This window comes from Pseudopipra pipra, chromosome W (assembly GCF_036250125.1).
Source record: "Pseudopipra pipra isolate bDixPip1 chromosome W, bDixPip1.hap1, whole genome shotgun sequence".
NCBI classification, from domain to species: domain Eukaryota; kingdom Metazoa; phylum Chordata; class Aves; order Passeriformes; family Pipridae; genus Pseudopipra; species Pseudopipra pipra.
The window spans coordinates 30,976,200-31,003,974 of NC_087580.1; the positions used below are offsets into that span (position 1 = coordinate 30,976,200).

At 52.9% G+C, this 27,775-nt stretch overlaps 3 protein-coding genes across 3 annotated transcripts in view; 1 reads left to right on the plus strand and 2 right to left on the minus strand.

The window, feature by feature from the left end:
- LOC135405272 (zinc finger protein 501-like) overlaps positions 1–27,775 on the plus strand; it is an 895,895-nt gene that overhangs the window by 361,651 nt on the left and 506,469 nt on the right. The window lies entirely within an intron of this gene.
- LOC135404568 (olfactory receptor 14J1-like) lies at positions 3,932–4,621 on the minus strand (the record flags this gene model as incomplete). The annotated part of the gene is made up of 1 exon (XM_064639306.1): positions 3,932–4,621. A coding segment is annotated over one exon (690 nt), but the record flags the coding sequence as incomplete, so codon positions are not given.
- On the minus strand, positions 20,924–24,706 carry LOC135405336 (zinc finger protein 239-like). Its single transcript, XM_064640013.1, has 3 exons — positions 24,591–24,706; positions 24,268–24,461; positions 20,924–22,616 (listed from the first exon to the last, which is right to left on the minus strand). The coding sequence occupies exon 3, from the start codon at positions 22,477–22,479 to the stop codon at positions 21,343–21,345; it is 1,137 nt and encodes a 378-aa protein (XP_064496083.1). The 5' UTR covers positions 22,480–22,616; positions 24,268–24,461; positions 24,591–24,706; the 3' UTR covers positions 20,924–21,342.

Sequence of the window (27,775 nt, forward strand, 5' to 3'; positions counted from 1 at the left end):
TACCCCCTTGTCTTTGGATCCAAATCCTTTGCGTCCTGACCCTCTTGCTTCCCAAGGCTCTGTGTAAATCATTCCCGTTCATCAAAAAATATATATTTTTCATGACTTCTACTTTAAAATCTTCCTCCTTAGCTAAACTACAAAACAACTCCAATTAATTGTTGACGTCTTGAAGACTTGAAGACAATTAAAGAAGGGAAAATAATTTGTTTTTCAGTGTTTTAATGGGTCCCACAGTGTGTTTGGAGTTGCATCAGCTGTCAGTCCAAGATGGGCCATGTCAGAACTGGTGAGGTTGGGGGGTGAGGAGCAAGGTTGATCATCCAGGGTCAGTGTGGATCTCCTGAGGAGACACTCAGCATCAAGATCACTTGGAGAACACCTCTATCACCTGTTCTCTGAACTACAAAATATCCATCATTGAATTAAAACAAAAAAAGTACAAACTTTGAAGACTTGTTTTGAAATTGCCTTGAAGACAATTAAAAGAAAACAAAGAGATCCTGAGGGATTTCTGGAATTTAATGAGCCCCACAGTGTGTTTGCAGCCCAGCTCATGATCCTGAGGTAGTGAGAGAAGATTGAAGCAGCTGCTGAAGAAGTCAGAAGCCAAACTCCAAGTGCCTTGAAGCATTGCTGGGCCCCACTGAGGGCAGGCACTGCCAAAGCCTCCCCAGGGACTCCTTGGAGCAGCTCCTTGGAGGCCAGGAGTGCAGGCAGACAAAGGCTCTGGGCAGGCCCCTGCAATGCTGAGCAAAGCCTGCCTTGGTTTTGTGGAGCACAAAGGCCAAGGCCTGAGCCCCAGGCCCTGGCCCAGCAGATCCTGTCCCTCCCGGCTGGCTCAGGGCTGTTTGGGGGGCACTGGGATGGGAGGGGGAGGAACAACAAAGGCCCAAAACTGGGCAACCCCTGCCAGGCTCCTGAGGGAGGGGCGAGGCAGAAACCAAGTGCAGAACCTGCCAGGCAAGTTGCTTGTGGTGGCCTGAGTGGCAGAGGCAGCTGCCAGAGGCAAGGGGACAAAGGCCTGGGTGCCTTTGGGCCTTGCAGCCCTGCCAGAGCCCTTGGCCATCTCTCCTGCAGGCTGTCCTGCCCTGGCCCTGCTGCTGCTCTGGCCTTGCAGGCTGCACACACCCCTCCTGCTTTCCCACCCCCTCCCAGCAGCATTTCTAGACCCTCCCTGATGTCTCTGCACCAGCCCTGGCTGTTCCCTGGAACACAAAGCCATGGGCTGATCCTGACTCCCTCTGGGTGACCTCTTTCAGCACAAGGGTCCCCGTTGAGTGATATTTCTTTTTCCTCACCTTCAGTCTGAACCATCACTGCTACTCTTTGTGGAGATTTCATTCTATTTCCAATATGGAGAAAAGCTCCATCCTGGCAGGTCTCCTCTAGACCCTCTCCAGTTCTTCCTCATTCCTCCAGAATGGGGAACCTCACAGACAGACTGACCTGTCCAGATGTGGTGACCCCAGGGCTGAGTCCAAGGGGGTGACAACTCCCTTGTCTGGGTGCCCACACTCCCCCCAAGGCAGCCCCATGTGCAGTTGGCCTTAAATCAAGGGTCCATTCTGATTCTTTGTAACATCACGGAATCAAGTGGCACCGTGACACTGCAGGGCCTCATGGAACCAAAGGAGTGCAGGGACACTGTGGAATCTCATGGAACCAAGGGACCATTGTGACATGTGGGGTCTCTTTGGAACAAAAGGAACCCTGAGATATCTCAGAACCTCATGGAACCAAGTGACCACAGTGACACTGAAGAGTCTCATGGCACCCACTGTGCCTCCCCAGAACTCCATGGAATCAAGCAGAACCGCTGCCTCCCCCCCACCGCCGCACGGACCGGAGTCGCCAGCTCTGCCCCGCTTGGACACCTCTGGAGTCAGCGTGTTCTTGGGCAGCACAACTGATCTCAGACCAGAGAGTTTCCCACATTTTGCTTTGTCCTCTCTTTCCCCTGGTTTTGTTTTTTGTTCTTTGTTCATTCAGGGGAAAAACGGGGAAGGGAGGCACATGTTTATCCCTGTTCTCACCTGTTTACAAAAGGGAGTTGGGTTGGGGGTAGAGAGGAGGCAATTTCTCTCTCTGCTGTAGCTTTGAACTCTTCTGTTGGTATTGCTGTTTTTGCTGCTGTATTTCTTGTCAGTAAACTCTTATTTTTTCACTTATACCTCCTTGTATTTTGTCTCCCTGTATTGGTAGGGAATAAAAGGGGATTGAGTTCATTTTATTGGCGTTCTCGCCCCAGTATGTGTCTTTAAACCAGGGGTTGCTCAAGAACTCCCTGAAATTTGGCATCATCCACAAAGGACTTGAAAATACATTTTGTCTCAACGTACAGAGAGATAATAAAGATATTCTGTAGTGGTGTTCAAGGGCTGATCACTGAGAGATTTCATCAGGAAGTTGCTGCCAAGAGGACTTTGTACCATGGATTTTATTGGACCCTCTTCATTCAGCAACTTCCCACCCACCACATCTTCTACTTCTTCAGTCCAGCTCTCACCAGTCTGGCTCTAAGGAGACCACAGGAGACCATGTCAAGGACCTTGATAAAGTCTGGGCACACAACATCCTCTATTCCCTCCCACAGGGGTTCTGCAATCCCTGCCTTGTCCTTCCCATGCCTGGGAATGGCTGCAGGAGGACTTGCCCTATCCCCTTCCCTGCTGAGCCTGAGCAGTCTGGAACTCTCCCAACCCTCCTTGCTGCCCTGTTTGCAGACTGCTTCCATGTCTGCCTTTGCCAAGGCCCCAGGAAGCTCTGGGATGGCCCTGACCTTTCCAAGGGTTTGGGAGAGGTCTCCCAGTGACACTGCCCAGCCTTCTCAATATCCCTGACATCAAAACCTTTTCCATATCTGACACTTCCAGAGGAGTGCCCAGGACACAACACAGGTTGTCCTGGTGGTTCTGGAGAATGAGAAGGGATTTCTCCTTGAGACCAACCCCTCCAATTGGATTTGAGTGCAGCTGAAAGGTTTCCTCAGCATTTTCCCCGGTGCCCCCCTGCCCTGAAGGTTTCTGGCCATCAGGCTGGAGCTGAGGGGGTTGGGCAGGTGCCTGAGGAGGGGGTAGAACAAGGGCTGTATCCAACTGTGCCAGGAGGGCTGTGCTGGGCAAGGATGAGGAGGCTGCAGAAAACAGTGGCAGTGGGGAGGGGAGAGGAGCAGGTGGAGAGACCTTGTGCCTGCCCACGCTGGGCAGGAGCTGCCCCAGGATGGCAGCTCTGAAGCACTCCCAGGATGTCCCTGTGAACAGGAGGGGAAGACTGGATCTAAAAATGAAACCTGGAAAGCAGAGAGCAGGAGTGTCATGGTGTCACTGCAGGAGAGTTCCAGCCCTGGAGCAAGGTCACAGAAGAAGTGACCCAGTACATGCAGTGGCCTCAGAAGATCCCACAGCATCCTGGAGATGCTGGAAGGGAGCCCAGCTCTGCTTCACAAGTTCCCAGGGCCTGTCCCTGCCTGTGCTCCAAGGGCTTCCACTCCCCAGGACTGTGCTCAGAGAGCACTCAGGCCTTACAGCGAGAAAGGGGCTCAGGAGGACAGTGTGGAAGTGGCAAGAGAGCAGCTCTGCAAAGACCAAGCCCTGCTGCTCCCTGGCAGTGCTGCTGGGCTGGGATTATTGTCCCCTTCAACTTTGCAAATACACCTTGTCCTGCAGTGTGCTGTCTTTTAGGAACATCTGAGAAGAAGGGTCTTGGACAAAGAAGGCACTGCAGGGTCTTTTATTTTGTTTAAATAGTCAGAGAGCACAATTCATCATTTATACATCTCTGGGTCAAATTCAATGGGTAGACACTAAATTCAAAGGCATATGCATAATAATGTTTCATTCCACAGAAAATTATTGCAAGAAGAACCTGATGACCTCCACAACAAACCTGAGCAGGAAGGCTGGGCCAATAAGGGGTCCCATTCTGAATGCTACACACCAGAAAACAGGCAGTTTATTGCTCCTGAAAAGCATCCAGTCATCATTTTCCTCAGAGCGTCCCTGAGCTCCTGGTTCCTGAGGCTGTAGATGAGGGGGTTCAGTGCTGGAGGAACCACTGAGTACAGAACTGACACAATCAGATCCAGGGATGGGGAGGAGATGGAGGGAGGCTTCAGGTAGGCAAATATGGCACTGCTGACAAACAGGGAGAGCACGGCCAGGTGAGGGAGGCACGTGGAAAAGGCTTTGTGCCGTCCCTGCTGAGAGGGGATCCTCAGCACAGCCCTGAAGATCTGCACATAGGAGAAAACAATGAAAATTAAACAACTAAATCCTAAACAGACACTAACCCCAATGAGCCCAATTTCCCTGAGGTAGCCTGAGTGTGAGCAGGAGAGCTTGAGGATGGCAGGGATTTCACAGAAGAACTGGCCCAGGGCATTGCCCTGACACAGGGGCAGGGAAAATGTATTGGCTGTGTGCAGCAAAGAATAGTGAAACCCAGTGGCCCAGGCAGCTGCTGCCATGTGGGCACAAGCTCTGCTGCCCAGGAGGGTCCTGTAGTGCAGGGGTTTGCAGATGGCAACGTAGCGGTCGTAGCACATGATGGTGAGGAGGAAATATTCTGCTGAGATGAAGAAATAAAAGAAAAAGAGCTGTGCAGCACATCCCATGTAGGAGATGGCTGTGGTGCCCCAGAGGGAATTGTGCATGGCTTTGGGGACAGTGGTGCAGATGCAGCCCAGGTCTGTGAGGGAGAGGTTGAGCAGGAAGAAGCCCATGGGGGTGTGCAGGTGGTGGTCGCAGGCTACAGCGCTGAGGATGAGGCCATTGGCCAGGAGGGCAGCCAGGGAGATGGCCAGGAAGAGCCAGAAGTGCAGGAGCTGCAGCTCCCTCCTGTCTGCGAATGCCAGGAGGAGGAACTGGGTGAGGGAGCTGCTGTTGGACATTTGCTGCTCCTTAGCACAGGGTCTGTTCAGAAAAGGAAAGCACAGGAAACAATTAAGACAGCCCCCTCTCAGCAAAGCCATCTCAGTTTTCAGGGAAATCCCCTCCAAGTCAAGGCATTTCTTTTCTCTGGTTTGTGCTCTCTGAGGGTGCTGTGAGGAGCAGGAGCTCTGCCCATGTGCTGCCGAGGACTCATCTTTGCTCTGCTGCAGTGCAGACACGGAACTGGTTTGTGACAGCTCTCATGATCACAGGGGATGTCACATGGAACCCAGCTTTGATGGAAAAGTTCAATTCCTGTACTGTTGTCTTGGAGTAATTTGGGCTTCAGGAGAGAGGCACAGTGTATCCTTAAAATAATTTAGACTGGGTTGTTTGGTTACAATGATAACACCTGGGGGTGTTTTTTTAGGGGCAAATTTTTCTGATGACAAATCTGAAGATTCTTGAGACAGGACAGGCAGAAGGGCTGAGATCTCCATTGCTTATTGCAGAGCCAGGAGAGCTGCAGTGCCTCTCAATCTGTTTCCCATCTTCCCTGCATTTTCCCTTGGGTGCCTTGAAGAGGACTTCACACACAGATTCATCCTTAAAAACCCCACCAAGATCTGTGCTGAGAGCAGGGCAGCACTGCTTGAAAGGGCAGCTCTGTGAAGTGTCCCCTGTGCCAGCCCAGAGGTGCAGCTGTGCTGGACAGAGCAGGACAGGAGCCCTCCTGCAGAGAAGGCAAGCGCTGGGACAGGAGAGTGCCCACCCCCAAAGGAAGGCTCAGCACTGCCCAGGATCCTGTGGTCATCTCTGATCCTGCCTGAAATATTCGTCTGAGAGTAAAAGAGTTGGAATTTCAGTGCAGCCTCCTGAACTGAGAGAACAATGTCTATGCTACAATGCCTAAGCAGGAAACACACCTCAGGACTAATTCCTTTCCTGTAGCCCCTGTCTTTTGTGAGCTTTGCAAAAAATTCTCCATTGAATGTGGTGTAGTGGTCTGGAGCTGTGAGCAGGTCTGACCCTGCAAGAGCGAGACATGGAAAAGGTCCTCCTTCAGCTGCCAGGTTTGCTCCTTGCCCACAGCCCTTCTGCCCCAGCCCTGGGAGCAGCTCCCCGGGCTGGCTGAGAGCTGCCCCTGGCAGGCAGCAGAGTCCCTGCCCAGCACAGCACCCTGGGCTGCAGGACCCTGCTCTGCCCCACAGCCCTGGGCATCCCTGGCTGCACCCCCAGATTCACAGCTCTTCCAAAGTGCCCCAGAACAGCCCCTGCTCACCCATCCCATCAGCTGGGGCTGGGCCAGCTTTAGGAGATGCCTCCAGGAGCTGCCCCTGCGCTGCCCTGCAACCACAGACTCACCATGTGCGGCCCTGCCAAGATTCCTCCTGCAGGGAGCTCTCAGCCCTCCTGCCAGTGCTGAGCCCCTTGAAGCTCTGTGTGTGCCCTGCTGGTGTCCCTGAGCTGCCCTGGCAGTGCCCTCAGCCCTGCTGGGCTGTGCAGAGGAGCTGCTCACCAGCAGAGCTGTCTCTTTGAAGCTCTTCTTGCTTGCCAGGAGCTCCCTGTGTGCCAGGAGCCTGGTCCAGCTCAGCAGCACAGCAACAGCCCCAGGCATTTCATGACCCTCAGGGGGTTTGATGTTGTTTACATGAGACTCAGTCCCTGAGAGAAAGTTCAAACAACTTTTCAAGAAGTCAAAATGAGATTGAAACACTGAAGTTTCTTGCAGTGCTAATGAGTCTCACTGAGGGGCACAACTGAGAACGTGTCCCCAGGTTCCAGTTAGAGCAGAAATCTGCAGACAGTGATGACAAGGGTGGACAACAAGAGAAAGGTGGCTCTGATGCTGAAGAAACCTTGACTTGTTTTCTTAATCCAGAGGACCAAGCCCTGACCCCCAGCCCCTGGGAAGGCAGATCCTGTCCCTGCCTCATTCCTCAGCTTCTCCCCATCCCTGTCTCCTTTCCAACCCAGGCTGTCCTACGGTGTCCATGCCCTGCCCCTTTCCCTGCAGGCTGTCGTCATCCCCCCGGCTGCCCCACCTGGCTGGCACCTTCCTGCACTGACATCTCTGCGTCCTCCCTGGCTCTTCCTGCACACACAAAGCCTTGGGCTCATCCAGACTCCTTTGTGACATATTGCACCACAACACTGACCTTAGAAGGAAAGTTCTCATTTCTTGTCACCAGTCTAGGCCACCCCAGCTGCCCTTGGTGGCACTAGTTCTTTCTTAGGCTGTTTTCTGACAGGAAGAAAAGCTCCACCAGCTCTCACACCCCCCTTCCAGACCTCTCAGGCTACTCCTCTACTGTCCTCAATCTTCACACCACTGACCCCTGAGTCCTCAGCCTCTATATACGGGTCCTGTGCTTGAGGCCCCAAATTCCTTCCTGGGAGATCTCTGGGACCTCTCCAAGGTTTTGGAAGATGAAAATAGAGTGCTCTTATCCCAGGAAACACAGAGGGACACTTTTTTCCAAGGGTTGTCTTGACAGAATGAGGCACAATCTCTTTAAACTTTCTGGGACAAGGGAGCTCTGAGCTCTGGGTACGGAGGGAGTTCCAAGTGCCAACCACTGGAGTGGGAGCTACAAATCATCAGGGCTTGTGTTCTTTGGAGGGCCAGACACTGGTCAGAGTGGGGGGGGTGTGTGCACATGTAAGGACTTGAAGGGCACAATGAACTGTCTCAAAACACTGTCAAAGCAGGAAAATCCCATAAGGCACCACAACACATAAGCACTGGTGGCAAACAGGAAGGCCTTTAGTTCCAAGGCCTAAAGGGAGGTGAAGCTTTGGAAGTAGCCCCCAGGACAGAATTGCACTGTGCAGAGTGTGGGAAAGAGCAGACAGCCCCAACAGGAAGCCAGGGCTGGTAAGGCAGGTCTGGGGAACCCATCCAGACAAAGATTCCCACCTGCAGACTGGAAGCACACTGGGCAAAACTCCCACCGTGGCAAGCTGTGGGAAAGGAAGCAAGTCCTTGTAGACGTGCCAGCCCAAGCTGTGGGAACAGCATCTACCCCCCTGAATACCCGGGGCTTGGGCTGTATAAAAGTGATAGCCCAGAAGCACAACTTGGGGACCCTCCACCGAGCAGAGCAGGGTGAAGAAGGACCGGTGGGAGCCTCAGGGATCTACATGGTGTGATACATTTACTTCATCTCTGTCTCTCTCTCACTGGCTTCCCACCACCCCTTTCTTCTCTGTCTTTCTATTTCTTTCTCTGCCTCTACCTCCTATTTACTGTTAAATCAAAGCTGGACTGCTGACTTTGGCACATGGTCTTCTTTGCAGCTGAATTTGGGCAGAGATGTCTCTTAATAATGGGAACCTGAGAGTATCCATGAGGTTTTACAGTGTGGGAATGGCCACTAGATTCCATGAGGTTCCAGAGAGTCTCAGGGTCCATTTGGCTTTGTAAGACTCTGCAGTGTGATAATGGACCCTTGATTCCATGAGTTTGCAAAATGTCTCAGGACTCCTTTGGTTCTAGGAGGCCCCACATATCACAGTGTCCCCTTGGTTCCATGAGATTCCACAGTGTCCCAGGATTCTTTTGGTTCCATGAGGCCCTGCAGTGTCACAATGGCTCCTTGGTTCCATGAGGTTCCACAGTGTCCCAGGAACCCTTTGGTTCCATGAGCCCTGCAGTGTCACAATGGCCTATTGTTACCATCAGGTTCCACAGTGTGACAATGGCCCCTTGATTCCATGAGGTTCCACAGTGCCAATATGGGACAGTGCCTTGATTTCTTGAGGTCCACAGTGTCCCGGGGTCCCTTTCTCTCCATGACGCTCTGCAGTGTCACAGTGGCCCCTTGATTCCATGAGGTTCTGAAAAGTCTCAGGGTTCCTTTGGTTCCATGAGGCCCTGCAGTGTCACAGTGGCCTTTGAGTCCCCGAGGTTCCTCATTGTCACAATGGCCCCTGATTCTACGAGGTCCCAAAATGTCTCAGGGCTCCCTTGGTTCCATGAGGCTCTTCATGGCACAATAAACCCTTGGTTCCATGAGGTTCCACAGTCTCCCAGGATTCTTTTGATTTCATGAGGCCCTGGAGCATCAAAATGGCCCCTTGATTCCATGAGTTTTCACATTGTCACAATGCTCCCTTGATTCCATGAGTTTCCACAGTGTCCCAGGGCTCCTTTGGCTCCAGAAGGTCCTACAGTGTCACAATGGCCCCTTTACTCCAGAAGGTTCCACAGTGTCCTTGCTGGAACACACATGGCTGTAATGTTGTCACCCCTGCAGAGCTGCCTCCAGCTCTGGGCTCTAGCCCAGGAAGGACATGGACCTGCTGGAGTGAGTGCAGAGGGGAGCAGCAAGAGGATCAGAGGGATGGAGCAGCTCTGCTGTGAGGAAAGGCTGAGAGAATTGGGATTGTTGAGGCTGAAGAAAAGAAGGCTTTGGGGTGACCTAATTGTGGCCTTTCAGTGCCTGAAGGGAGCCAACAAGAAAGATGGAGAGAGACTATTTACAAGGGCCTGGAGTGACAGGACAAGGGGCAGTGGCTTCACAGTGAGAAAGGGAAGGGTTAGATGGGATATTAGGAAGAATTTCTGGACTGTGACAGTAGTGAGATCCTGGCACAGGTTGCTCAGAGAAGTTCTGGCTGCCCCATCCCTGGAAGTGTTCATGGCCAGGTTGGATGGGGCTCTGAGCTCTGAGTCTATTGGAAGGTGTCCCTGCCAATGGCAGGGGGTTGGACTGAGATGCTCTTTAAGGTCCCTTCCCACCCAAACCATTCCATGATTCTGTGACTGGTGGGGGATGTGGTGGTAAAGAACTGTCTTGGGCACAGAGACCCCAAAATGGGAGTTTTCCATTCTGGGTGGAGGAAGGAGGGGGCAGCAGAACTGACAGCCTGGACTGCTGGTGGTCAGACTTTGTCCTGTTTGGGAGACTGGGTGTGAGTGCGGATGTGCTGGAGGGAAGGAAGGCTCTGCAGAGGGATCTGGACAGGCTGGATCAATAAGGCCAAGTGTCAGGGCCTGCACTTGGGTCCCAACAACCCCCTGGAACACTCCAGGCTGGGGGCAGAGGGGCTGGAGAGCTGCTCAGCAGGAAGGGACTTGGGGGTGCTGCTTGACAGCGGCTGGATATGAGGCAGAGTGTGCCCAGGGGGGCAAGAAGGCCAAGGGCATCGTGGCCTTTGTGGAGAAGAGTGTGGCCAGCAGGAGCAGAGAACTGATTGCCCCTCTGTGCTGGGCACTGGGGAGGCCCCACCTGGAGTGCTGTGTCCAGTTCTGGGCCCTCAGTGCCAAAAGGCCCTTGAGGGGCTGGAGCGTGTCCAGAGAAGGGAACGGAGCTGGGGAAGGCTCTGGAAAACATGTCTGCTGAGGGACGGCTGAGGGAACTGGGCTTGTTGAGTCTGGAGAAGGGGAGGCTCAGGGGGGACCTCATTGCTCTCTACAATGACCTGAAAGAGGTTTTTAGTGGAGTTGGGGGTCTGTCTCTTCTGCCAAGGCTATAGTGAAAGATTGTGAGGAAACGGCCTTAAGGTGCATCAGACGAGGTTCAGATTAGATGTTAAAAAAACCCTTTTTCCACTGAGAGAGTGTTCAGGCATTGGTACAAGTAGCCCAGGGAGGTGGTGGAGTCTGTGGAAGTGTTCAGATGTGTGGTGGGTTGACTTTGGCTGGACACCAGGTGCCCTCCCAGTTGCTCTATCACTCCCCTTCTCAGTAGGACAGGGGAGAGAGTAAGGTGGGAAAAACAAAATAGTGGGTTGGGATAAGGCAGTTTATTCAAAGCAAAAAGCAGAACAAAGCTTGGTCACACAGAAGCCAAAGACAGCAGGGTTTGTTCTCTGCTTCCCATGAGCAGCCATGGTCGGCCACTCCCGAGGAGCAGGGCTTGGGTCCGCGGGACGGTTCCTCAGCAGGCAGCCATCAGACAATGAATGCCCCCCTCCTGCTCCCTGCCTCAGCTTTTAGAGCTGAGCTGACCTCCCATGGTCTGCAATGTCCCTTGGGTCAGTTGGGCTCAGCTGGCCTACTTGGGTCCCCTGCCAGGGTCTTGCCCTCAGCTAAGGAAGGAATGTCCCAGTGTTGGTGCTGTGCTCAGCAGTGGCCAAAACACTGGGGTGTTCTCAACCCCCTTCCAGCTGCCAATGCCAAGCCCAGCCCTGGGAGGGCTGCTGTGGGGAACTGAACTGCAGCTCAGCCAGACCCAACCCAAATATCTATGGCACATATTCTATAGAATCCATCCTTAGGTGTTGTATGATAGATCTGTAAGATATTACAAATAATAAGCAATAATAAGGCAAGTGTCCTCCTTAGGGACACCTCCCCGAAACTAGTGCCTGGGTTTGTTCCCTGGGGGTCTCTGCAGCAGCAAGCACAGCCCCACACTGACTGCTCTGGGCTGTGCAGGCATTTGTGGTTCTGCCTGTCTGACACACACCCCCAGCCTTGGGATGGATCTGGATGTCAGTGGATGTGATGTCACAGGGGAGCTGTGATATCACGGGGTGGTGTGATGTCACAGGGACGATGTGATGTCACAGGGGAGGATGTGATATCACAGGAGAGGTGTGATGTCATATATGGATGTGAAGTCATAGAGATGTGATGTCACAGAAAGGATGTGATGTCATATGATGGATGTGACATCATAGGGATGATGTGACATCATAGGGAGGATGTGATGTCACAGGGAGGATGTGATGTCACATGGAGGATTTGATGTCAGAGGGGAGGATGTGATATCAAAGGAGAGGTGTGATGTCATATGATGGTTGTGACGTCATAGGGGAGATGTGATGTCACAATGGAGGTGTGATGTCAGAGGGGAGCTGTGATGTCACGGGGAAGATGTGATGTCATGGGGAGATGTGATGTCACATGAGAGCTGTGATGTCACAGGGGAGGATGTGATATCACATGAGAGATGGGATGTCATGTGATGACTGTGACATCATGAGGGAGATGTGATGACACAGGAAAGATGTGATGTCACAGGGGAGCTGTGATGTCATGGGGAGGATGTGATTTCACAGGGATGATATGATGTGATGTCATATGATGGATGTGATGTCATAGAGAATCCTTGACGTCACAAGAAAGATGTGATGTCACAGGGGAGCTGTGATGTCACATGGAAAGTGTGATGTCACAGAAATGGTATGATGTCATATGATGGATGTGTCACCATAGGGGAGATGTGAAGTCACAGGGCAGCTGTGATGTCACAGTCGAGCACAGGATGTTACAGGGATGATATGAGATCACAGGAGAGATGTGATGTCATATGATGGCTGTGACATCATGAGGGAGATGTGATGACACAGGAAAGATGTGATGTCACAGGGGAGCTGTGATGTCGCAGGAGAGCTGCTTAAACCAACCATCATGCTATGAAGTTAGCAGTCTATTAAAAGATTGCAGGCATGATGTGAGCTGGGGCCTATGGGGGGACTGGACACTTTCTTTGCTTTTCAACACAGGGCCCTTCTTCCGTGAGGCCCAGCACCCCATGCACTGTTATTTATAATCTTGTGTGGACTCGTAAACTAAGAGGTTTCCTTCATATGTTGCAGTAGTTAGAGAGGAGAGAGAGAGATTCAAAACAATCCTTGCCACTTGCTATAAAACCACTGGGACAAAACATATATAAACAACACCCATCTCCATGAAAGACAATAAAACATAATATCAATAACTATGGTATTGTCTGGCAACCTGACAGCACTATTCAAACTATACAAGCAATCCACCCTTTCAAAGCCTTTCCAGTCTGGATATGATACAGAAGTTTGAGTTTGTTTTTCAAATTTTAGCTAATTCATAATACAAATTCAATTATATTATAACCCTCTACACTGGAGAAAAATGCAAGTTTTGACTCTAACTCTGATCCTCGCCCACCAGCAATACAACACCACATACAGAAAGAATAAGTTAAAACACATTGTTGGTGACAGAGACTTTCTTAACTCTGGAATAGTAGATTCAGGGATCTATTAGGGCAAGAGGTCTGCTATATAAGAAAGAAAAAAATCAATGCATTTTTTTCTTCAAGATACATGGCCTGCATTGAATGGCTAATGCATGGCTGTAGTTATTGTTCTGATTAATACAAAGATGACAAAAGCAATTAGAAGAGTTTCTCTCATTTACTGTGTTCTGCATCATCTTCTCAGTCTCGGGCTTGGCTCACCAGAGCCACAGACTGGCTCCTCTTATTCATGAGAATTACTAATGATAGATTGAGAGTGAATACTTTTTGATTTGTGATATAACTAAACGAATAAGGATCACTTGAAGGCATATTAAAGGTATTGTTAGTCATATTAATTACAACATCGGGTGCATCTCAGGTCTTTTCAATACAGACTATACATTTTTTGCACTTGGGATCAAATTAAAGATTTAGTTTTGTTTTCTCTCTTTTTCCAAAATTCTAATCAAGGATGGAGAAGGCCAGATTCCAGCTTGCAGCTGGTTCTTTAGATGTGATCTATATTATCTGTTTGTATTCTTAGGGTTTTTTTGTCTATGAAATTCTGGTAAGAGAACAAAATTCACAACATAAGCAGCACAAAGGAGAGCAAATAACTCGTTGTAAGATCATGTAAAAATCAGCTGAGTAAACTTTTTAAACACAGTTTTAAAGATGTGATCAGCATAATGCCGACCCAGGGTAAGGCCTCTGGCTTTAATCCTTTTATACCACTTGTATTCACAGCACCAGCTGTGGGGGTGCTTCAAGAAGACAGTTCCCCCACTCCTGCAGACTGAGGGTCTAGAGAAACCCTGAGCAAAGTACACACAGAACCTGACAGGGTCACTCCACTGTCACGGTCACTTCTCAGTTTATAACAGGGAGATAGAAAGATGTTTTATCTAAGAGTTAAGGAAATCCTCAGCCTACTGGCTTTCCATTTATCTTATTTGCAAAGTTGTAGTTTTTAGAAAGCAGGGGGGTTCTACACCCCACCCCCAGCCCCGAGACACTGGTAATTTAAACTTTTTTGAGTTCGGCCAGAGGAGGTTTAAGCCTCCCACTCGGTTCCTAGGCAACAAACTATCTCTATTGTGTGAGCTACTAACACCTGATCTCTTTCTCTGCTAAGGCAAAGGCCAAGTTTTGCAAGAGGACTTTTTATCCTTTTTGTCAAAACCCTGTTTGGTTGGTTTTTTTTCTGAATACAAAGTTTTGGCAGAAGGTTTTTATAGGGGTACAATACAACCAAGAAGGTGTTTCGCTAAAACTTTTGTACAAAGCCTCATTTCCCGGAAAAACTCCCTAAAACTGTCTGCATACTAGCTTGCAGTTAAACGCAATTCTTTGGTTTTTAAGTTATCTCCAAGTGATTAGAAGGACTAAAGAGAGAGATTTTGCTTTCTTTTCTCAACCACTTACATGCTTGGTTTCTGCAGGGCAAATCCCCGGTCTCTCCCTAATTTCCAAATGGCAGGAGTTAAAGATGGAAACAAGAACTATGGAAAGGTGTGCACTTGTTTGTTTTCAATACTTATTCCCCAAGAGGAACAGAAAAGGGAAAGAAGACTCTTTTGTTTCTCTTTCTGACTGCAGCCTCTCCTGCCGTTCTTACTCACTCTCCCCCCCCTTCCCCGCGGGGCGGGGAAGAAGAGAGAAAAGGCTGGAGCTACTTTTCGTTTCTTTTCTTGCTGCCGCAGTCCCCGCCGAGCTCGCCGTCGCTCTGCTGTTCCCCGGGCCGCCCCGCACGCCGTGGAACTCCTGGGGACCCCCGCACAAGTCTGGCCGGCTCTGCAGAAGCAGCTCCCGGCGCTGCCGCCCGCTCCGCCGCCGCCTCTGTCGCTGGGGTCCCTCTGCCGCTCCGCCGCCTCCTGCCCTGGCTGCCGGCGCTGCCTTCCCCCGGCACGCCGGGCTCAGGCAGCACTTTGAATAACCCTAAAGTGAATTTCTGTGCTCTTGTGTTCACCTGAGACGCTCTAACGGGAGGAGAGTCTCCCGGACTCTCATCTCTGGGGTTTAACAGTGACTAACAAACTTATGGTCGCTTCTCCACGCACACACAGCCCCCAATACACACACACGCCAGCACGGTACCGTCAGCAACACTGTGAGCTCACGGCGACATTGGACACACCACGCAATTAACAGGAGAGTTAACAGAGAGACGGGAAGGCAGTTCTCTAGCCTGCCTCTCCTGTCAGCGAGAAGTGGCACTTTGTCGGGGTTGCTCTGTTCTTGTTTCCCTCTGGGGCTGCTCCGTTCCTGGTTTTTCTTGCATTGCTGCTGCCGGGCTGTCCTCTCGCTGGCTCCCGGGCACTCCGGCCCTACCCGTGCGGCGCTGCCAGCTCTGCTCCGCCACGCCCTTAGGATTCTCCAGCAGCCGGAGTGGCTCTCTGGTGTTCGTCTGCACCACAACTCCGCGCGGGGTGGCAGCGGCCACGATTGGAACTCGCACTGTTCGATCGGTGCAGTGCACGCTGGGCAGCGATGTGCTACCCCTTCCAGCAGGGCGACTGCATGGCCGAAAAGTCTCCTATCAGCGGCGAGGAGGGGTGGCCTTTCTCTTTTTACTGTCTCTGAGGGTGATTTGCTAGGTTTTTCTTTATTTTCTGGCTTGAAGGGTGGTGATTTTTTAGAAGCATGATCTTTTGAAGTTTTAAAGACAGTTCGCCACAGTTTCAGGATGCTGGCAGCCTGCTTAAGAGCCTCAGTGGCTGCATTAAAAAGCACTCTCCCTGCAGAGTCCCAAAAGTCTGTACCAAATGCTGACTGAGCATCTACCCCATTTCTTTTACACCAACTATATAAGGTGCAGAGCGCACATTTCTGATATCGCACACTGTGCTTCTCTAGTATCTCTGTTAGCACTATGCCAACAGATTCCTCCTCCACGGATATCTGTGCTTCCATTATTTATTCCCCAATGGCTCACCTTCTTTCCAGGTGTCTGTAGGTCCTGACTTATTTTTCGGCTCTGAGGTCCACCAACAAATGCTACATTGGGGTTCCATCCTCACTGCTCTGAGGTCCACAGTCACTGCTCTCAGGTCCACAGCGATAAATCCCCTCCCTACCGCTCTAAGGTCTGCGACAAATCTTCTGCAATAAATCTTCTCTATCACCACTCTAAGGTCTGCAGTCTTATCCAAGGAATTCTCCTTGCAGTAAATCTTCTACACAATAAATCACATCAGGGTTCACCAATTGACGACAGCCAAGAATGCACTCAGATAGCAGGGAAAGGCACACGGCTACTTTATTGCTCTCAAATGTTTCTTTTATACTCTTTGTATACTATCGTGCTACAACATAATTGGTTAAAAGTCTCAAACATAAAACACTGTACATACTTTCACTGGTGACACAGAAGACACTGTACATACTTTCATTGGTGACACTACACACATTTGGATTGGTGACCTTTGGTCTCGGCTGCATTACATTTGTTCCATCCGGCATTGCAGTAAATATTTCCTTAGAGTTGTTTACATTCCTCTGCAACTTCAGAGCTGCAACTGCTCAAATTCAAGGCCTACCATCCAGTCGTTTCCCACAGGGAGGTGTGATGTCATAGGGGAGATGTGATGCCACAGGGACAATGGGATGTCACAGGAGGACAGGACGACACAGGGATGATGTGATATCACGGGAGAGGTGTGATGTCATATGATGGATGTGACACCATAGGGCAGATGTGATGTCACAGTGGAGGGGTGATGTCAGAGGGAACTGTGATGTCACGGGGAGGACTTGACGTCACAGGGATGATAAGAGATCACAGGAGAGGTGTGATGTTATATGATGGATGTGATGTCATATGGGAGATGTGATGCCACAGGGGAGCTGTGATGTCACAGGAAGGATGTGATGTCATAGGGGAGATGTGATGTCACAGGAAGGATGTGATGTCACTGAGATGATGTGATGTCACAGGGGAGCTGTGATGTCACAGGGAGGATGTGATATCACAGGGCAGGGTTGATATGATATTACAGGAGAGATATGATGTCACAGGAAGGATGTGATGTCACAGGGGAGGAGGTGACATCATAGGGGAGATATGATGTCACGGGGAGGATGGGATGTCACAGGAATGATATGATATCACAGGAGAGATGTGATGTCATATGATGGATCAGATGTCAGCTCTGGTGTCACAGGGGAGGTGTGATGTCATAGGGGAGATGTGATGTCATGTGATGGTTGTGATGTCACATGGGAACTGTGATGTCACGGGGATCATGTGATGTCAAGGCTCCCAACCTTGCTCCAGCTAAAGCCATGGAATTTCTCTTTGTTTCCCTTGGGTTCAAGGTCAGGCTCTTTTATTTCCAGGGATGTCTAGAGATGAGTTAAGGGTAGTTCAGACCTTTTGGTGAGGAAGGAGTTGTTTACTCTTGTGCATTTGAACTCAGCCTTTGTTCCTGGTTTCTTCCCACTCTTTCAGAGCAGTTCATTTCCCAGGGTGAAAGCTCTGATTCCCCAGCACAGTCAGGTTCTCCTGAGCTCAGGATCTTTCACTGATCTCATTTTTCTCCGGTATTAATTCTGTGACAAATTCTTGCTTCCTAGGTCAGTGAATTGTTAGAGGACAGAGAATCTCACCTTGATCTTGGACAGAACACTTATAGACTTCTTTATTCTATTGAATTCTTCCCTTCTAGTTCTGGATGACAGGACACCCATGTGGAAAGTCCCTTTTCTGGTTTTCAGGACTTAAAAGAGATGCTTTTCTGATGTGGGTATTTATTGGAGTGTTATTATTCAACTGTGAGGGTTGAATTGAGTGTTCCTTGCACCTTTAAAAAGTGCAACCCCTTTAATCTATTGTTTTAAAAACCATGCCTTAAATGTCAGACGGCATAAAGACAGCACGTAGAGACAACCCTGCTGTAAGTGATGGTTCCAGTCATCCTGTGTATAGATAAAAGATTTCCAAGGCTTTGTTCCAAGGCTGCTGCCCTGCCCCCACCCTCTGCCTGCCGCCTCCACGCCCCTGGCGCCTGATTGGCTGCCGCCCCACCAATGGGCCGTCCTGGGGGATGCAAATGTCCCGCCCTGCTGCATATTCATGAGCTCCCGGGCTAAATTTCTCAAAATATTATCATACATTCCAAAATATGGAATCATACAAATGTGCATTAGATGCATTAACCTTGGAAGGCATCAAATTTTACATATAGCTAAATTTCTCAAAATATTAACAAATTAAACTAAATCCAGACAAAAGAAAAGAAAGTGTTACCTGAAGAGAATATAAGAAAGCCTTGTACCAACTCCCAAGTAACTCAATGTATTTGCATAAAAACTGATGTGTAATGTCAGGTCTAATTTCAAGACACATTGGCCCCTCTAACAGGCACATTATTATGGAATCCCTCACACCCAACACACATTAAAAGATACCCTGGTTACTCACGGGGTGGAGAGAGTGGCTAATGAAAATTAGATTTGTGTCAGTATTAAATCCTGATGTTTGTAACTTTGTTAATGTTAGGAAATTTGATTGTAGCTATTGAGATCCTGTTATGTCCCATATGCTTACTATTTTACTGTAAGGTTTGGTTTTTTTGGAGGGAATTGCATCGCATTGGGAAAAGATTTGTGCTCTCTCTTCCTTTTCTTTACTCTTCTCTCTTTCTGTCCACTACACAAAAGGCACTGCCCAGAAAGAAGATTCACAGTGAACGACCAAAGAAGAGAAATTATTAAATGCATAAATCACGGGGTGGTGTCAGAGACTGAAACAGTCCATGATTTGTGCATTCCAGGATTGCCAAGGGACTCTTGCAGGCTTCTGCAGGACTTTTGCTTTAGACCTCTGATGGCCCATCAAAGCCCATCCCCCCTCTGCCAATCCTGAAAGGCAGGAAAAACCCTTTTCCCAGGCCCCTCACGGGAACTCTGTGCAGGCCCAGGAGATGTTGGGGGTTCGTGGCATGGCCCGGGACACCATCTATGGATATAATAACTCATAACTTCTTGGAGTGTGGGGGCTTCCCTCCCCCACCCCCAACGGATCAAGGCCACCACTTCAACTGACAGACATTGGAGCTGCAACTGCCAAGTTCCATCGCTGGACCCCGTGGGCGGTGACTGTAGACATCTTTCCACTCTGAGCTTTGCTTTCCCTTACTCTCCCTCACCCTTATCCTGCCTTTCCTTTCTCTCCCTTATGCATTTTCCCTAAAGGTTCTCTTTATGCCACATTGCTGTAGATGAGAGATAGAGCTGATAACACCCAAAATGGCAACATACCTGTTTACCTTTGAAACAAAACTGTTCTGAAATAAGCCCTACTTATATGTTTTCAAACACCAATTATTCGGTCTCTTTTCACTCTAATCCACCCCAAGGGATTTATTAATAAGAACCTGGGTTACCCCCCCCTTTCTGGGGTGGGTGGTAACAGACCCCTTGTAGCAGGATGTTCGGCCTGGAAAAGAATCTGATGGGAGAATGCAAGCACTGCCAGCTCTCTGTGGGGAGTTACTGCTGGTGCCAAGGGGTTGGTTTAGTGTTGAATTGTGCCAAACCCAACCTGGTTCCCCAGCCTTCCAACACACATCCTGCTTTTGGAAGCAGAGTTTGACAGATCAGCTGCTCACTGGCCTGGGAATATGTGACTGGAGATCCATCAGTGGATAAGCATAAAAGCCCAGGGCCAACTTTCATAGAGCAGATTCTTCCACAGACTGTTGAAGTGTGTGGAGCGTCTGCTGTGAAGCAGGGATGCCTCTTGATGGTCACTGCCCAGAGGGTGAGAGAGAGATCTGCCTTGATTTATTTCTATCAGACCCCGCCGGGCCCTCCCCGCTTCCTGCCGGGATCGGACACCGCCGGCGGCCCCGGCCCTGCCGGGCTCCATCAGCCTGAGCAATTGCTGCCAAGGAGGGGCCGGGGGCTTCCTCTTGGCCTTCGTCTCCCTGGCGCTGGGGCTCGGCTTCTACCTGCGCCAGAAGGTGAGGGGGGTCTCAGGGGGTCGTGTGTCCTCCCCAGAGCGTCTGTGCCCCCCCGGGGACCCCCCACCCCGGTGTCACCCCCTTTTCTCTCCCCACAGAGCTCCTGAGCCGGCGGCGGCCGCAGCCCCTCCCCGGGGCCTCGGGCCCAGCCTGGACCCCTCCTGTCCCTGTGAGGATTTTGGGGGGGTCGTGTGTCCCCCCCTCCCCTGCTGTCGCTCTGCCTCTGCCCGGCTGCTCCCAGTGATCCCAGTAAAGCTTCCCAGTTCTCCCCAGTCCCGGTTATTGGGGGGCAGTGGGGAAGGGGCTTGGGGGAATCCCAAGGGGTGGAGCTGAGTTTGGGGGGGGCAGAACAGGCCCCGGGATGGATCTGGAATGGGGAATCCCCCTGTGTTCCCCCTGTGTCAACCTGCTCTGGAGGGGCTTTGGGAGGGCACCTGCTCCTCACTAAAGCACCCAGCTCACCCCAAAAGGTGCTGGGAACTCCCAAGAACCTCCAGATAGCCCCCCAAGGACCCTCAAACCCACTCAAAGCCCACCCAGGACCCCACCCAACCCCTTTTCTGAGGGGACTTCTCTGGCCACTGGTGGTGCTGGGAGCCCCCCCAGCTGTGGGCGAGGAGCTCTCGGGTGAACAGGGGGGGAGAAGCAGGAGGTCGGTGAGAAAAGTGGGGGTCAGAGGGGATAAAGGGGTGGCGGAACCCCAAACTGAGCATGAGAGGGCTGGGGACTGGAAAGATGATACGGAATTAGTGAGAGAGGGGGGAAAAAGTAGGGATTAGGACCCCTAAACTGATCGGGGGAGGGGGCTGGGGATGAGGGGACCATGAAAAGGTGGAAGGAACAGGGAGAAGGGTGGAAAAGGGGGGGTGGTCTGGCGAGTCTGACAGTCCCATGGGGGTCTTTGGGCAAAGGGGGGCTGGCAAAGGAGGCTAGTCCCCCTGACCTCCCAACTTACTGTGGGGTACTGGGGGCTGCTGGATCCAATCTCAGCCTTGCTTTATGTCAACAGTTTCAGTTTACAGGAATTACAGAGCTGTGACTGAACAACTTTTGTTTCCCAAGTTTTAATGATGGAAAATCAGATTTATTGATAGAAATGAATTATTTAGGGTTACAAATGATCAGACAAAAGATCTTCATCAGAATTATTTACTGCACAATAGAAACACTAAAACTACCAGGAGTACAGGATAAGACAGGACAGTGCTCTACACTAAAGCAATTGTTGAAGCAATTCTACTCAAGCTGGCACAAAAGCAATAATTCTTAATTAGAGATGGATGGAACTCCCCCAGACCAACACTCGGGGGAAGATCTCTGCTCCCAGTCTCAAGGAGTGACCTTGGGGGGCCCCCAGCCAAGGCAGGAATCTGCACACATACCCCCCAAGAAAAGTTCTGTTGGAATAACCTGCCCCTGGGAAAGGGGACTGGCCCTTTCTGGTCAAAAGGGATGGACTGACAGTCACTGGACTCCAGGGGTTGCCTCAACCATCAGGGGCTTCATTCAGGGTGGAAGCAGCGACCGAAGTTCTTCCCGCAGTCGGGGCTTCCCTTACCGGTGGGTCCGTTGGTGTTGGGTCAAGCCAGAGCTGTCGGTGAAGCTCTTCCCACACTCCCCACACTTGTAGAGCCTCTCCCCGGTGTGGATGCGCCGGTGGGTAATGAGGGTGGAGTTGTGCTTGAAGCCCTTCCCGCAGTCAGTGCAGCGGAAGGGCCTCTCATCCGTGTGCGTCCGCTGGTGCAGGACGAGATGTGAACTGCGTGTAAATCTCTTCCCACACTCCCCACATTTGTAGGGCCTCTCTCCAGTGTGGATGCGCCGGTGGGTGACAAAGGTGGAGTTCTGGTTGAAGCCCTTCCCGCAGTAGGTGCAGTGGAAGGCCCACTCCCCTGTGTGTGTCGGCTTGTGCTTCAGGAGATCGTAGCTGGTCTGAAACCCCTTCCCACATTCCCCACATGTGTAGGGCCATTCCCCGGTGTGGCTGAGCTGGTGGGTACGGAGGTTGGAGATGATCCTGAAACTTTTCCCACACTCCACACACTTGTAGGGCTGTTCCCCAGTGTGAATGCGACGGTGCACGTGCAGGCCGGAGCTCTGGCTGAAGCTCTTCCCACATTCCCCACACGTGTAGGGCCGTTCCCCACTGTGGATGCGCTGGTGTCTGCGGAGGTTGGAGCTGTTCCTGAAACTCTTCCCACATTCCCCACACAGGTAGGGCCGTTCCCCAGTGTGGATGTGATGGTGCTTGAGGAGGTCGGAGCTCTTCCTGAAGCTCTTTGCACATTCCAAGCATTTGAAGGGCTTCTCCCTGCTGGGAGGCTGCTCAGGGACCACCAGCTCAGAGCTCCACCTCAAGCTCCGGCCGCCTTCCCGGCACAGGCTGGCTCTTTCCTCCTCAGAGCACCCTGGGATGGCTTTGGAGCCCCTCCTGCGGGGGGATCTCCAGCCCTTTTCCTCCCCGCTGCCTTCCTGCGCCGTGGAGCCCTTCAAAACGGCCTCTCCCACCAGGGTCTCACGGGGGGATTTGTCCTCCGGGCTCTCCGTCCTCAGCTCGGGGCCTGGGGCAGGAAGCAACAAGGACAGGCAGGGGATTTGCCTCCGGCCCACAGGGAAGGCCAAGGACATCCCCCCAACTCCGGCCCCGGCAGGACGGCGGCGCCAGCGGGGTTGTCCTGCAGCCGGGGCCATGCTCGGCTGACAGAGCCAGCACAACACCCGCCCAAAGGGACACTGACTTCCTCCTCACCTGCCTGGGGGGCCCAAGGCATCTTCCTCTTCCTCGCAGCCTCCTCCTCCATCCGCCCAAGCTTTGGGAAGGACAAATCCTGATGGGGGGGAAAACAAGAGCTGAGTGCGTTGGCTTGGGGGTTCCTCCTGCCCAAGTCCATCTCTAGAACTCACCGGGCATCCTGTGTCCATAAAAACCTCCAAAACACCAAGATTCAGCCCAGAAAAACCCAAACCACCCAGATTCAGGCAAAAAACCGTTCAGAAATAGCAAGATGGACCCCCTCACAAACTGCAAAAAGTTAGGATTCAGCCAAAAATACTCCGAAATATGAAGATTCAGACCAAAAAAATGGTGTTTATTTAGGAGGATGAAGGGAGTGATGTCATTTCATGAGCAGTTGATTGACTTACTATATATTAATCAAAAGCTGTATTAATGTAGTATCACTTAAAACTCTCCAGGGCTGTTCCTCGAGGTTCTCTGGCCGCCTGCCAGTCCGGGGCTGTTTCTCCAAACCACCAAACCACGTGTGCCAAACGCCCTGGTTGGTCAGTGCCGGCTGGGGGAGCGGGCACTCGGTGAGGGGATGAGAAAACTGCACCCAGGGCTGGGCTGAAAGAGGCTTCAGCACCACTTCTGATGGCCAAGGGGTAGCATCTGGCTTCTCCCAAACAGAGAGAGAGCACTTGTTCCTCGGCAGGGAGTTAAGGGCAGGAGCGTGACTCCTGCTGCATGGATGGAATGGCTGAGGATCCCTTGGGTCCCCAGGATGGATCAGCACTCAGGGATAAAAACTGCCCTGGGGCTCAGGATGCAGCTGCCAGCACAGATTTCCCTGCAAAGTCTGCACGGAGTCGAGCTCTGGAGAGGAGATTGTGCCCCATGGATGGGATTGCAGAGGCTCCCTCAGGTCTCCAGCAGAAGGAATCAGCAACCAGGAATATACACAAAATGTTCCCCTGAAGAGTTCTGGGGGAGTATCCTGTAGGGAGGGGACAGTGTCACCCCACCGGGGCAGGGCTGGCAAGTGGGAGGCTGCTCCAGGGCTCTGCAAGAGGCCTCGTGCTCTGCTCAGCCCCAGCACTGGCTGGTACCAACACCCCCGGCTGCCCCCGGCCCTGGGCAGCTCTGCTGCCACAGGCTGTGCCCTCACCGTGGCCCTGCAATGGCCCTGCCTGTCCCTCACCCGTGGCCCTGCCCGTGGCCCTGTCCCTTAGCTCTCTCTCTGCCAGCTCAGTGTGGGGCACACGGGCTGGGGGTCCCTCCCAAGCCCCCCGGGCAGCCGGCGTTGGCTGGGGGGATGTGAGGGCTGGGCCTGCTCAGCACAGCCCCGGCCTCGTGCCCAGCGCCTCTTTCCTGACCCACACAAGAGCTTCCCGGCCCCCCCAGGGCTCCCCTGCTGCTGCCTCTGCTCCTGGCCCTGCCTTTGCTGCTCCCTTGGCTGGGGCAGCGGCTGCAGGGGGGGATGGCAGCAGCTTCAGCTCCACGGCACTTCCTGGGGGGAGCTCAGCCCGGGGGGGACGGGCAGGGACCTGATGGGGATGGACAGGGGCCCAGCAGGGACAGACAGGGCCTGCAGGGCAAGGCACAGGGACAACCTGAACCCCCACACTGCCAGGGCTGTCTCTGCTCCTCCTTGCAGGCTCTGTGGCCAGGCACAGTTTGTGTTCCTGGGTGCCCACCATCTCAGCACTTGGAGACGCTCAAATCAGTGCCCGCAGCTCTGCAGCAAAGCCCCAGCTCACCTGGCACACAGGGGATGGACACAGCACCTTCTCAGGGCTCTCACAGCTTCTTGTCTTCCCCACCATGGGCCTGTCCTTCCTCAGCAGCACCTCTGCCTTGCACTTATTCTCAGCCTCACCTCAGGGACAGCTCTGGGCTCACCTCCGCGCCACTTCTCAGCCTCACCTCAGGGCCTGGGCTCAAGGACAGGAACCTGCAGGGAGGGGACATCATGTGCAAGCTGAGGGCTGCCTGCTTGCACTGGCCTCTGGGCTTCTTTCTCCTTCTATAACCAGCCCACAACTTAGCCTGCTTTGCTAACACCACACATTTACAGACTAACCTTGGAGATAGATATGGACAGACATCTCTATCACCCTGGGGATAGAGCCTCAAGCATGTGCTGCCATAGGAATGGCAATCACAGAATCACAGAATCAGCCATGTTGGAAAAGACCTCCGAGGCCATCAAGTCCAATCCTGGATCCAACCCCGCTGTGCTTCCCAGACCATGGCACTGAGGCCACATCCACTCTCACCTTCAACACCTCCAGGGATGCTGACTCCACCCCCTCCCTGCCCAGCCCATTCCAAGGCCTGATTACTCTCCTGGGGAAAAAATTGCTTCCTAATATCCAACCCAAACCTCCCCTGGCACAGCTCAAGACCCAGCCCTCTTGTCCTACTGCTGCTTCCTGGCACAACAGCCCCACCCCCACCTGGCTCCAACCTCCTGGCAGGGACTTGCAGACAGTCAGGAGGTCTCCCCTGAGCCTCCTCTTCTCCAGCCTCAACACCCCCAGCTCCCTCAGCCTCTCCTCACACCACTTGGGCTCCACTCCCTTCCCCAGCCTCGCTGCTCTTCTCTGCACCTGCTCCAGCCCCTCCAGGGCCTTCCTCAACTCAGGGGCCCAGAGCTGGACACAGCACTCCAGGGGTGGCCTCACCAGCGCTCACTCCAGCCCAACAATCACTTCCCTGCTCCTGCTGACACACTCTTCCTCACACAGGCCACCAGCCATTGGCCCTCTTGGCCACCTGGCCACACTCTGCCTCCTCTTCAGCTGCCTGTCCATCCCCACTCCCAGCTCCCTTTCTGCCTGCCTGCTCTCCAGACACTCTGGCCCCAGCCCGGGGGGCTGACGGGGCTTCTTGTGGCCAAAGGGCAGGACCCGGCCCTTGGCCTGCTGGAACCTCATCCCCTTGCAATCAGCCCATGGATCCAGCTGGGCCAGGTCCCTCTGCAGAGCCCTCCTGCCTTCCAGCACATCAACACACCCCCAGCTTGGTGTCACCTGCACATTTGCTGATGAAATGCCTGGTTCTGCAGCAGCTGCAGATGCTCAAGGGGCAGCAGGACCAAGTCAGGGGCCTGGGGGGGCCTGGGGGGCTTTGGGGTGCGGGAGGGTCCTGGGGGAGCTGGGGAGGGGCTTTGGGGATTGGGTGGTACAGACCAGCACAGACCAGTACAGACCAGGACAGACCAGTACCTCCTCACTGCTCCCCAGATCTCTCCTGGAGCTGGGCCACGTTGTCATGGGACACCTGAGCCCCCCCACTGCTCTCCCAGTACAGCTCAGTGCCCCCAGTACAGCCCACTGTGTTCCTGTCCCAGGGTGCCAGGTGATCCCTCTTGGGGGGGGTTGGAAGGGATTTGAGAGGAGGCTGGGGGAGATTTGGCTGGATTTGTGGGGGGGTTGGATGGGGATTTGGGAGGTTTTAGGGGTCTTTGGGTGAATTTGGGGGAGTTAAAAGGGTCTTGGGGGCACTGGGGTTTCAAAAGTATCCGGGGGAAAGGGGATTAAAGGAAAAAAAGGGGAATTGAGGGACATTTAAGGGGGTTAATGGGGCCTAGAGGGGGAGAGGAGGGCCTGCACAAAGAGCAGGTGAGTCCTGAGACCCCCCTCGTGTCCACAAGACTATTTCGGTGTCTCCAGTTCCCCCCTTGACACCCCCAATTCCACTGTCCCCAAACCCCTCCCCACTGTCCTCAAACCCCATCCCTGATGTCCCCAACCCTCCATCTCACCCCAGGAGCCCCCCCGGACCCTCTGACACCAAAAACATCCCCCCACACACTCACAGAAAGGCCAAGGGCATCTGGGGAAACACTGGGGAGAGTTGGGGGGCTTTGCAGGGCCCTGGGTGATTACTGGGGGATACTGGGACACACTGGGGGGAACTGGGGGACACTGGGAGGGCACTGGGAGGGACTGGGGGGTTACTGGGAAATTACCAGGACACACGGGAGAACACTGGCAGGTTACTGGGCCATACTGGGGGTTACTGGGTGCTCACTGCAGGATCACTGGGCCATCCTGGGGGGCAGTGGGAGGTCACTGGGACACACTGGTTGGTCACTGAAGGGGTCACTGGAAAGTCACTGGGATATACTGGGGACTAGGGATCCCCTTACCCGGATGTGGTACATTTTCCCCCCCGGATTTTGGGGGCCATCCCTAGGACCTCTTCTTTTTGGGGCTGGGGGACCCCCTGGACCCACTGCTGGGCTTTAGGGGACCCCCCAAAATGCCCTCAAAACCCCTGAAATCCCCCCTCGACACATCAAAACCTTCTCAAGGTCCCCTCAAATGCCCTCAGAGACCTCATCCCTCCCCAGCACCCTCTAAACCCTCTCAGTGACCCGCAAAACCCACCTGGGACCCCCCAGTCCCCTTTAGGGACCCCCCAATCCCCCTCAGAGACCCTCAAAACCATCTAACACCCCGTAAACCCCCTAGAGACCCCAAAACTGCCTAAAAGGTCCCGCCAGGACCCCCAAACCTCCTCAGAGACCCCCAAAGCTAACCTGGCACCCCCCAAATCTCCTCAGAAACCAAAACCCCCTCAGAGACCCCCAAACCCCTTCAGGAACCTTCAACCACCCCCTGAGTCCCCTCAGGACACCGAAGTCCCTCAGGGACCCCTCAAAACCTCCTCGGTTATCCCCGAACCCCCCCGCTAAACCCTCCCGAGCCCCCCCGGGGGGACTCACAGCACTCAGAGCGAACCGCAGGCCCCGCCGCCATCACCGAGTCCCGGCTGCGCGCGCACCGCGGTCAGAGAACGCCGCCGCAGCCAATCAGCGCGCGGCCACGCCCCCGCAGCCCCGCCCCCGCCCCTGCCGCGTTGGCTGCCGGGAATCGGTGATGGCGGCGGGTCGGTCGGTGAGCTCTGAGTGCAGGCGGGGGGTGCGGGAGAGCGGGGTCTGGGGATCCCCTCGGGGGCTGCGGGGAGCGCGGGTGAGGGTGGAAAGGCTGGAGGGCTCGGGAGGGTTTAGCGCGGGGGGTTCGGAGGTTCGGAGGACCCTCTCGGGGGCCGCGGGGCCCGGAGGCCTCCCAAGAACCCGGAAGGGTGATTCGATTCCTGTGAAAGTCCCTCGGAGAAAAAAATTCAAAACCACCCAACCAAAAAAAGAACCCTGAAAAAAGGAAAAGTGAGAAAAAGGTCAAAGAAAAACTGCAAGAGCTAGGATGATTTTATTGCTTTGCTTCAGTTTTTCCTTGGTCTCCTCCTTCTCAGAATCTT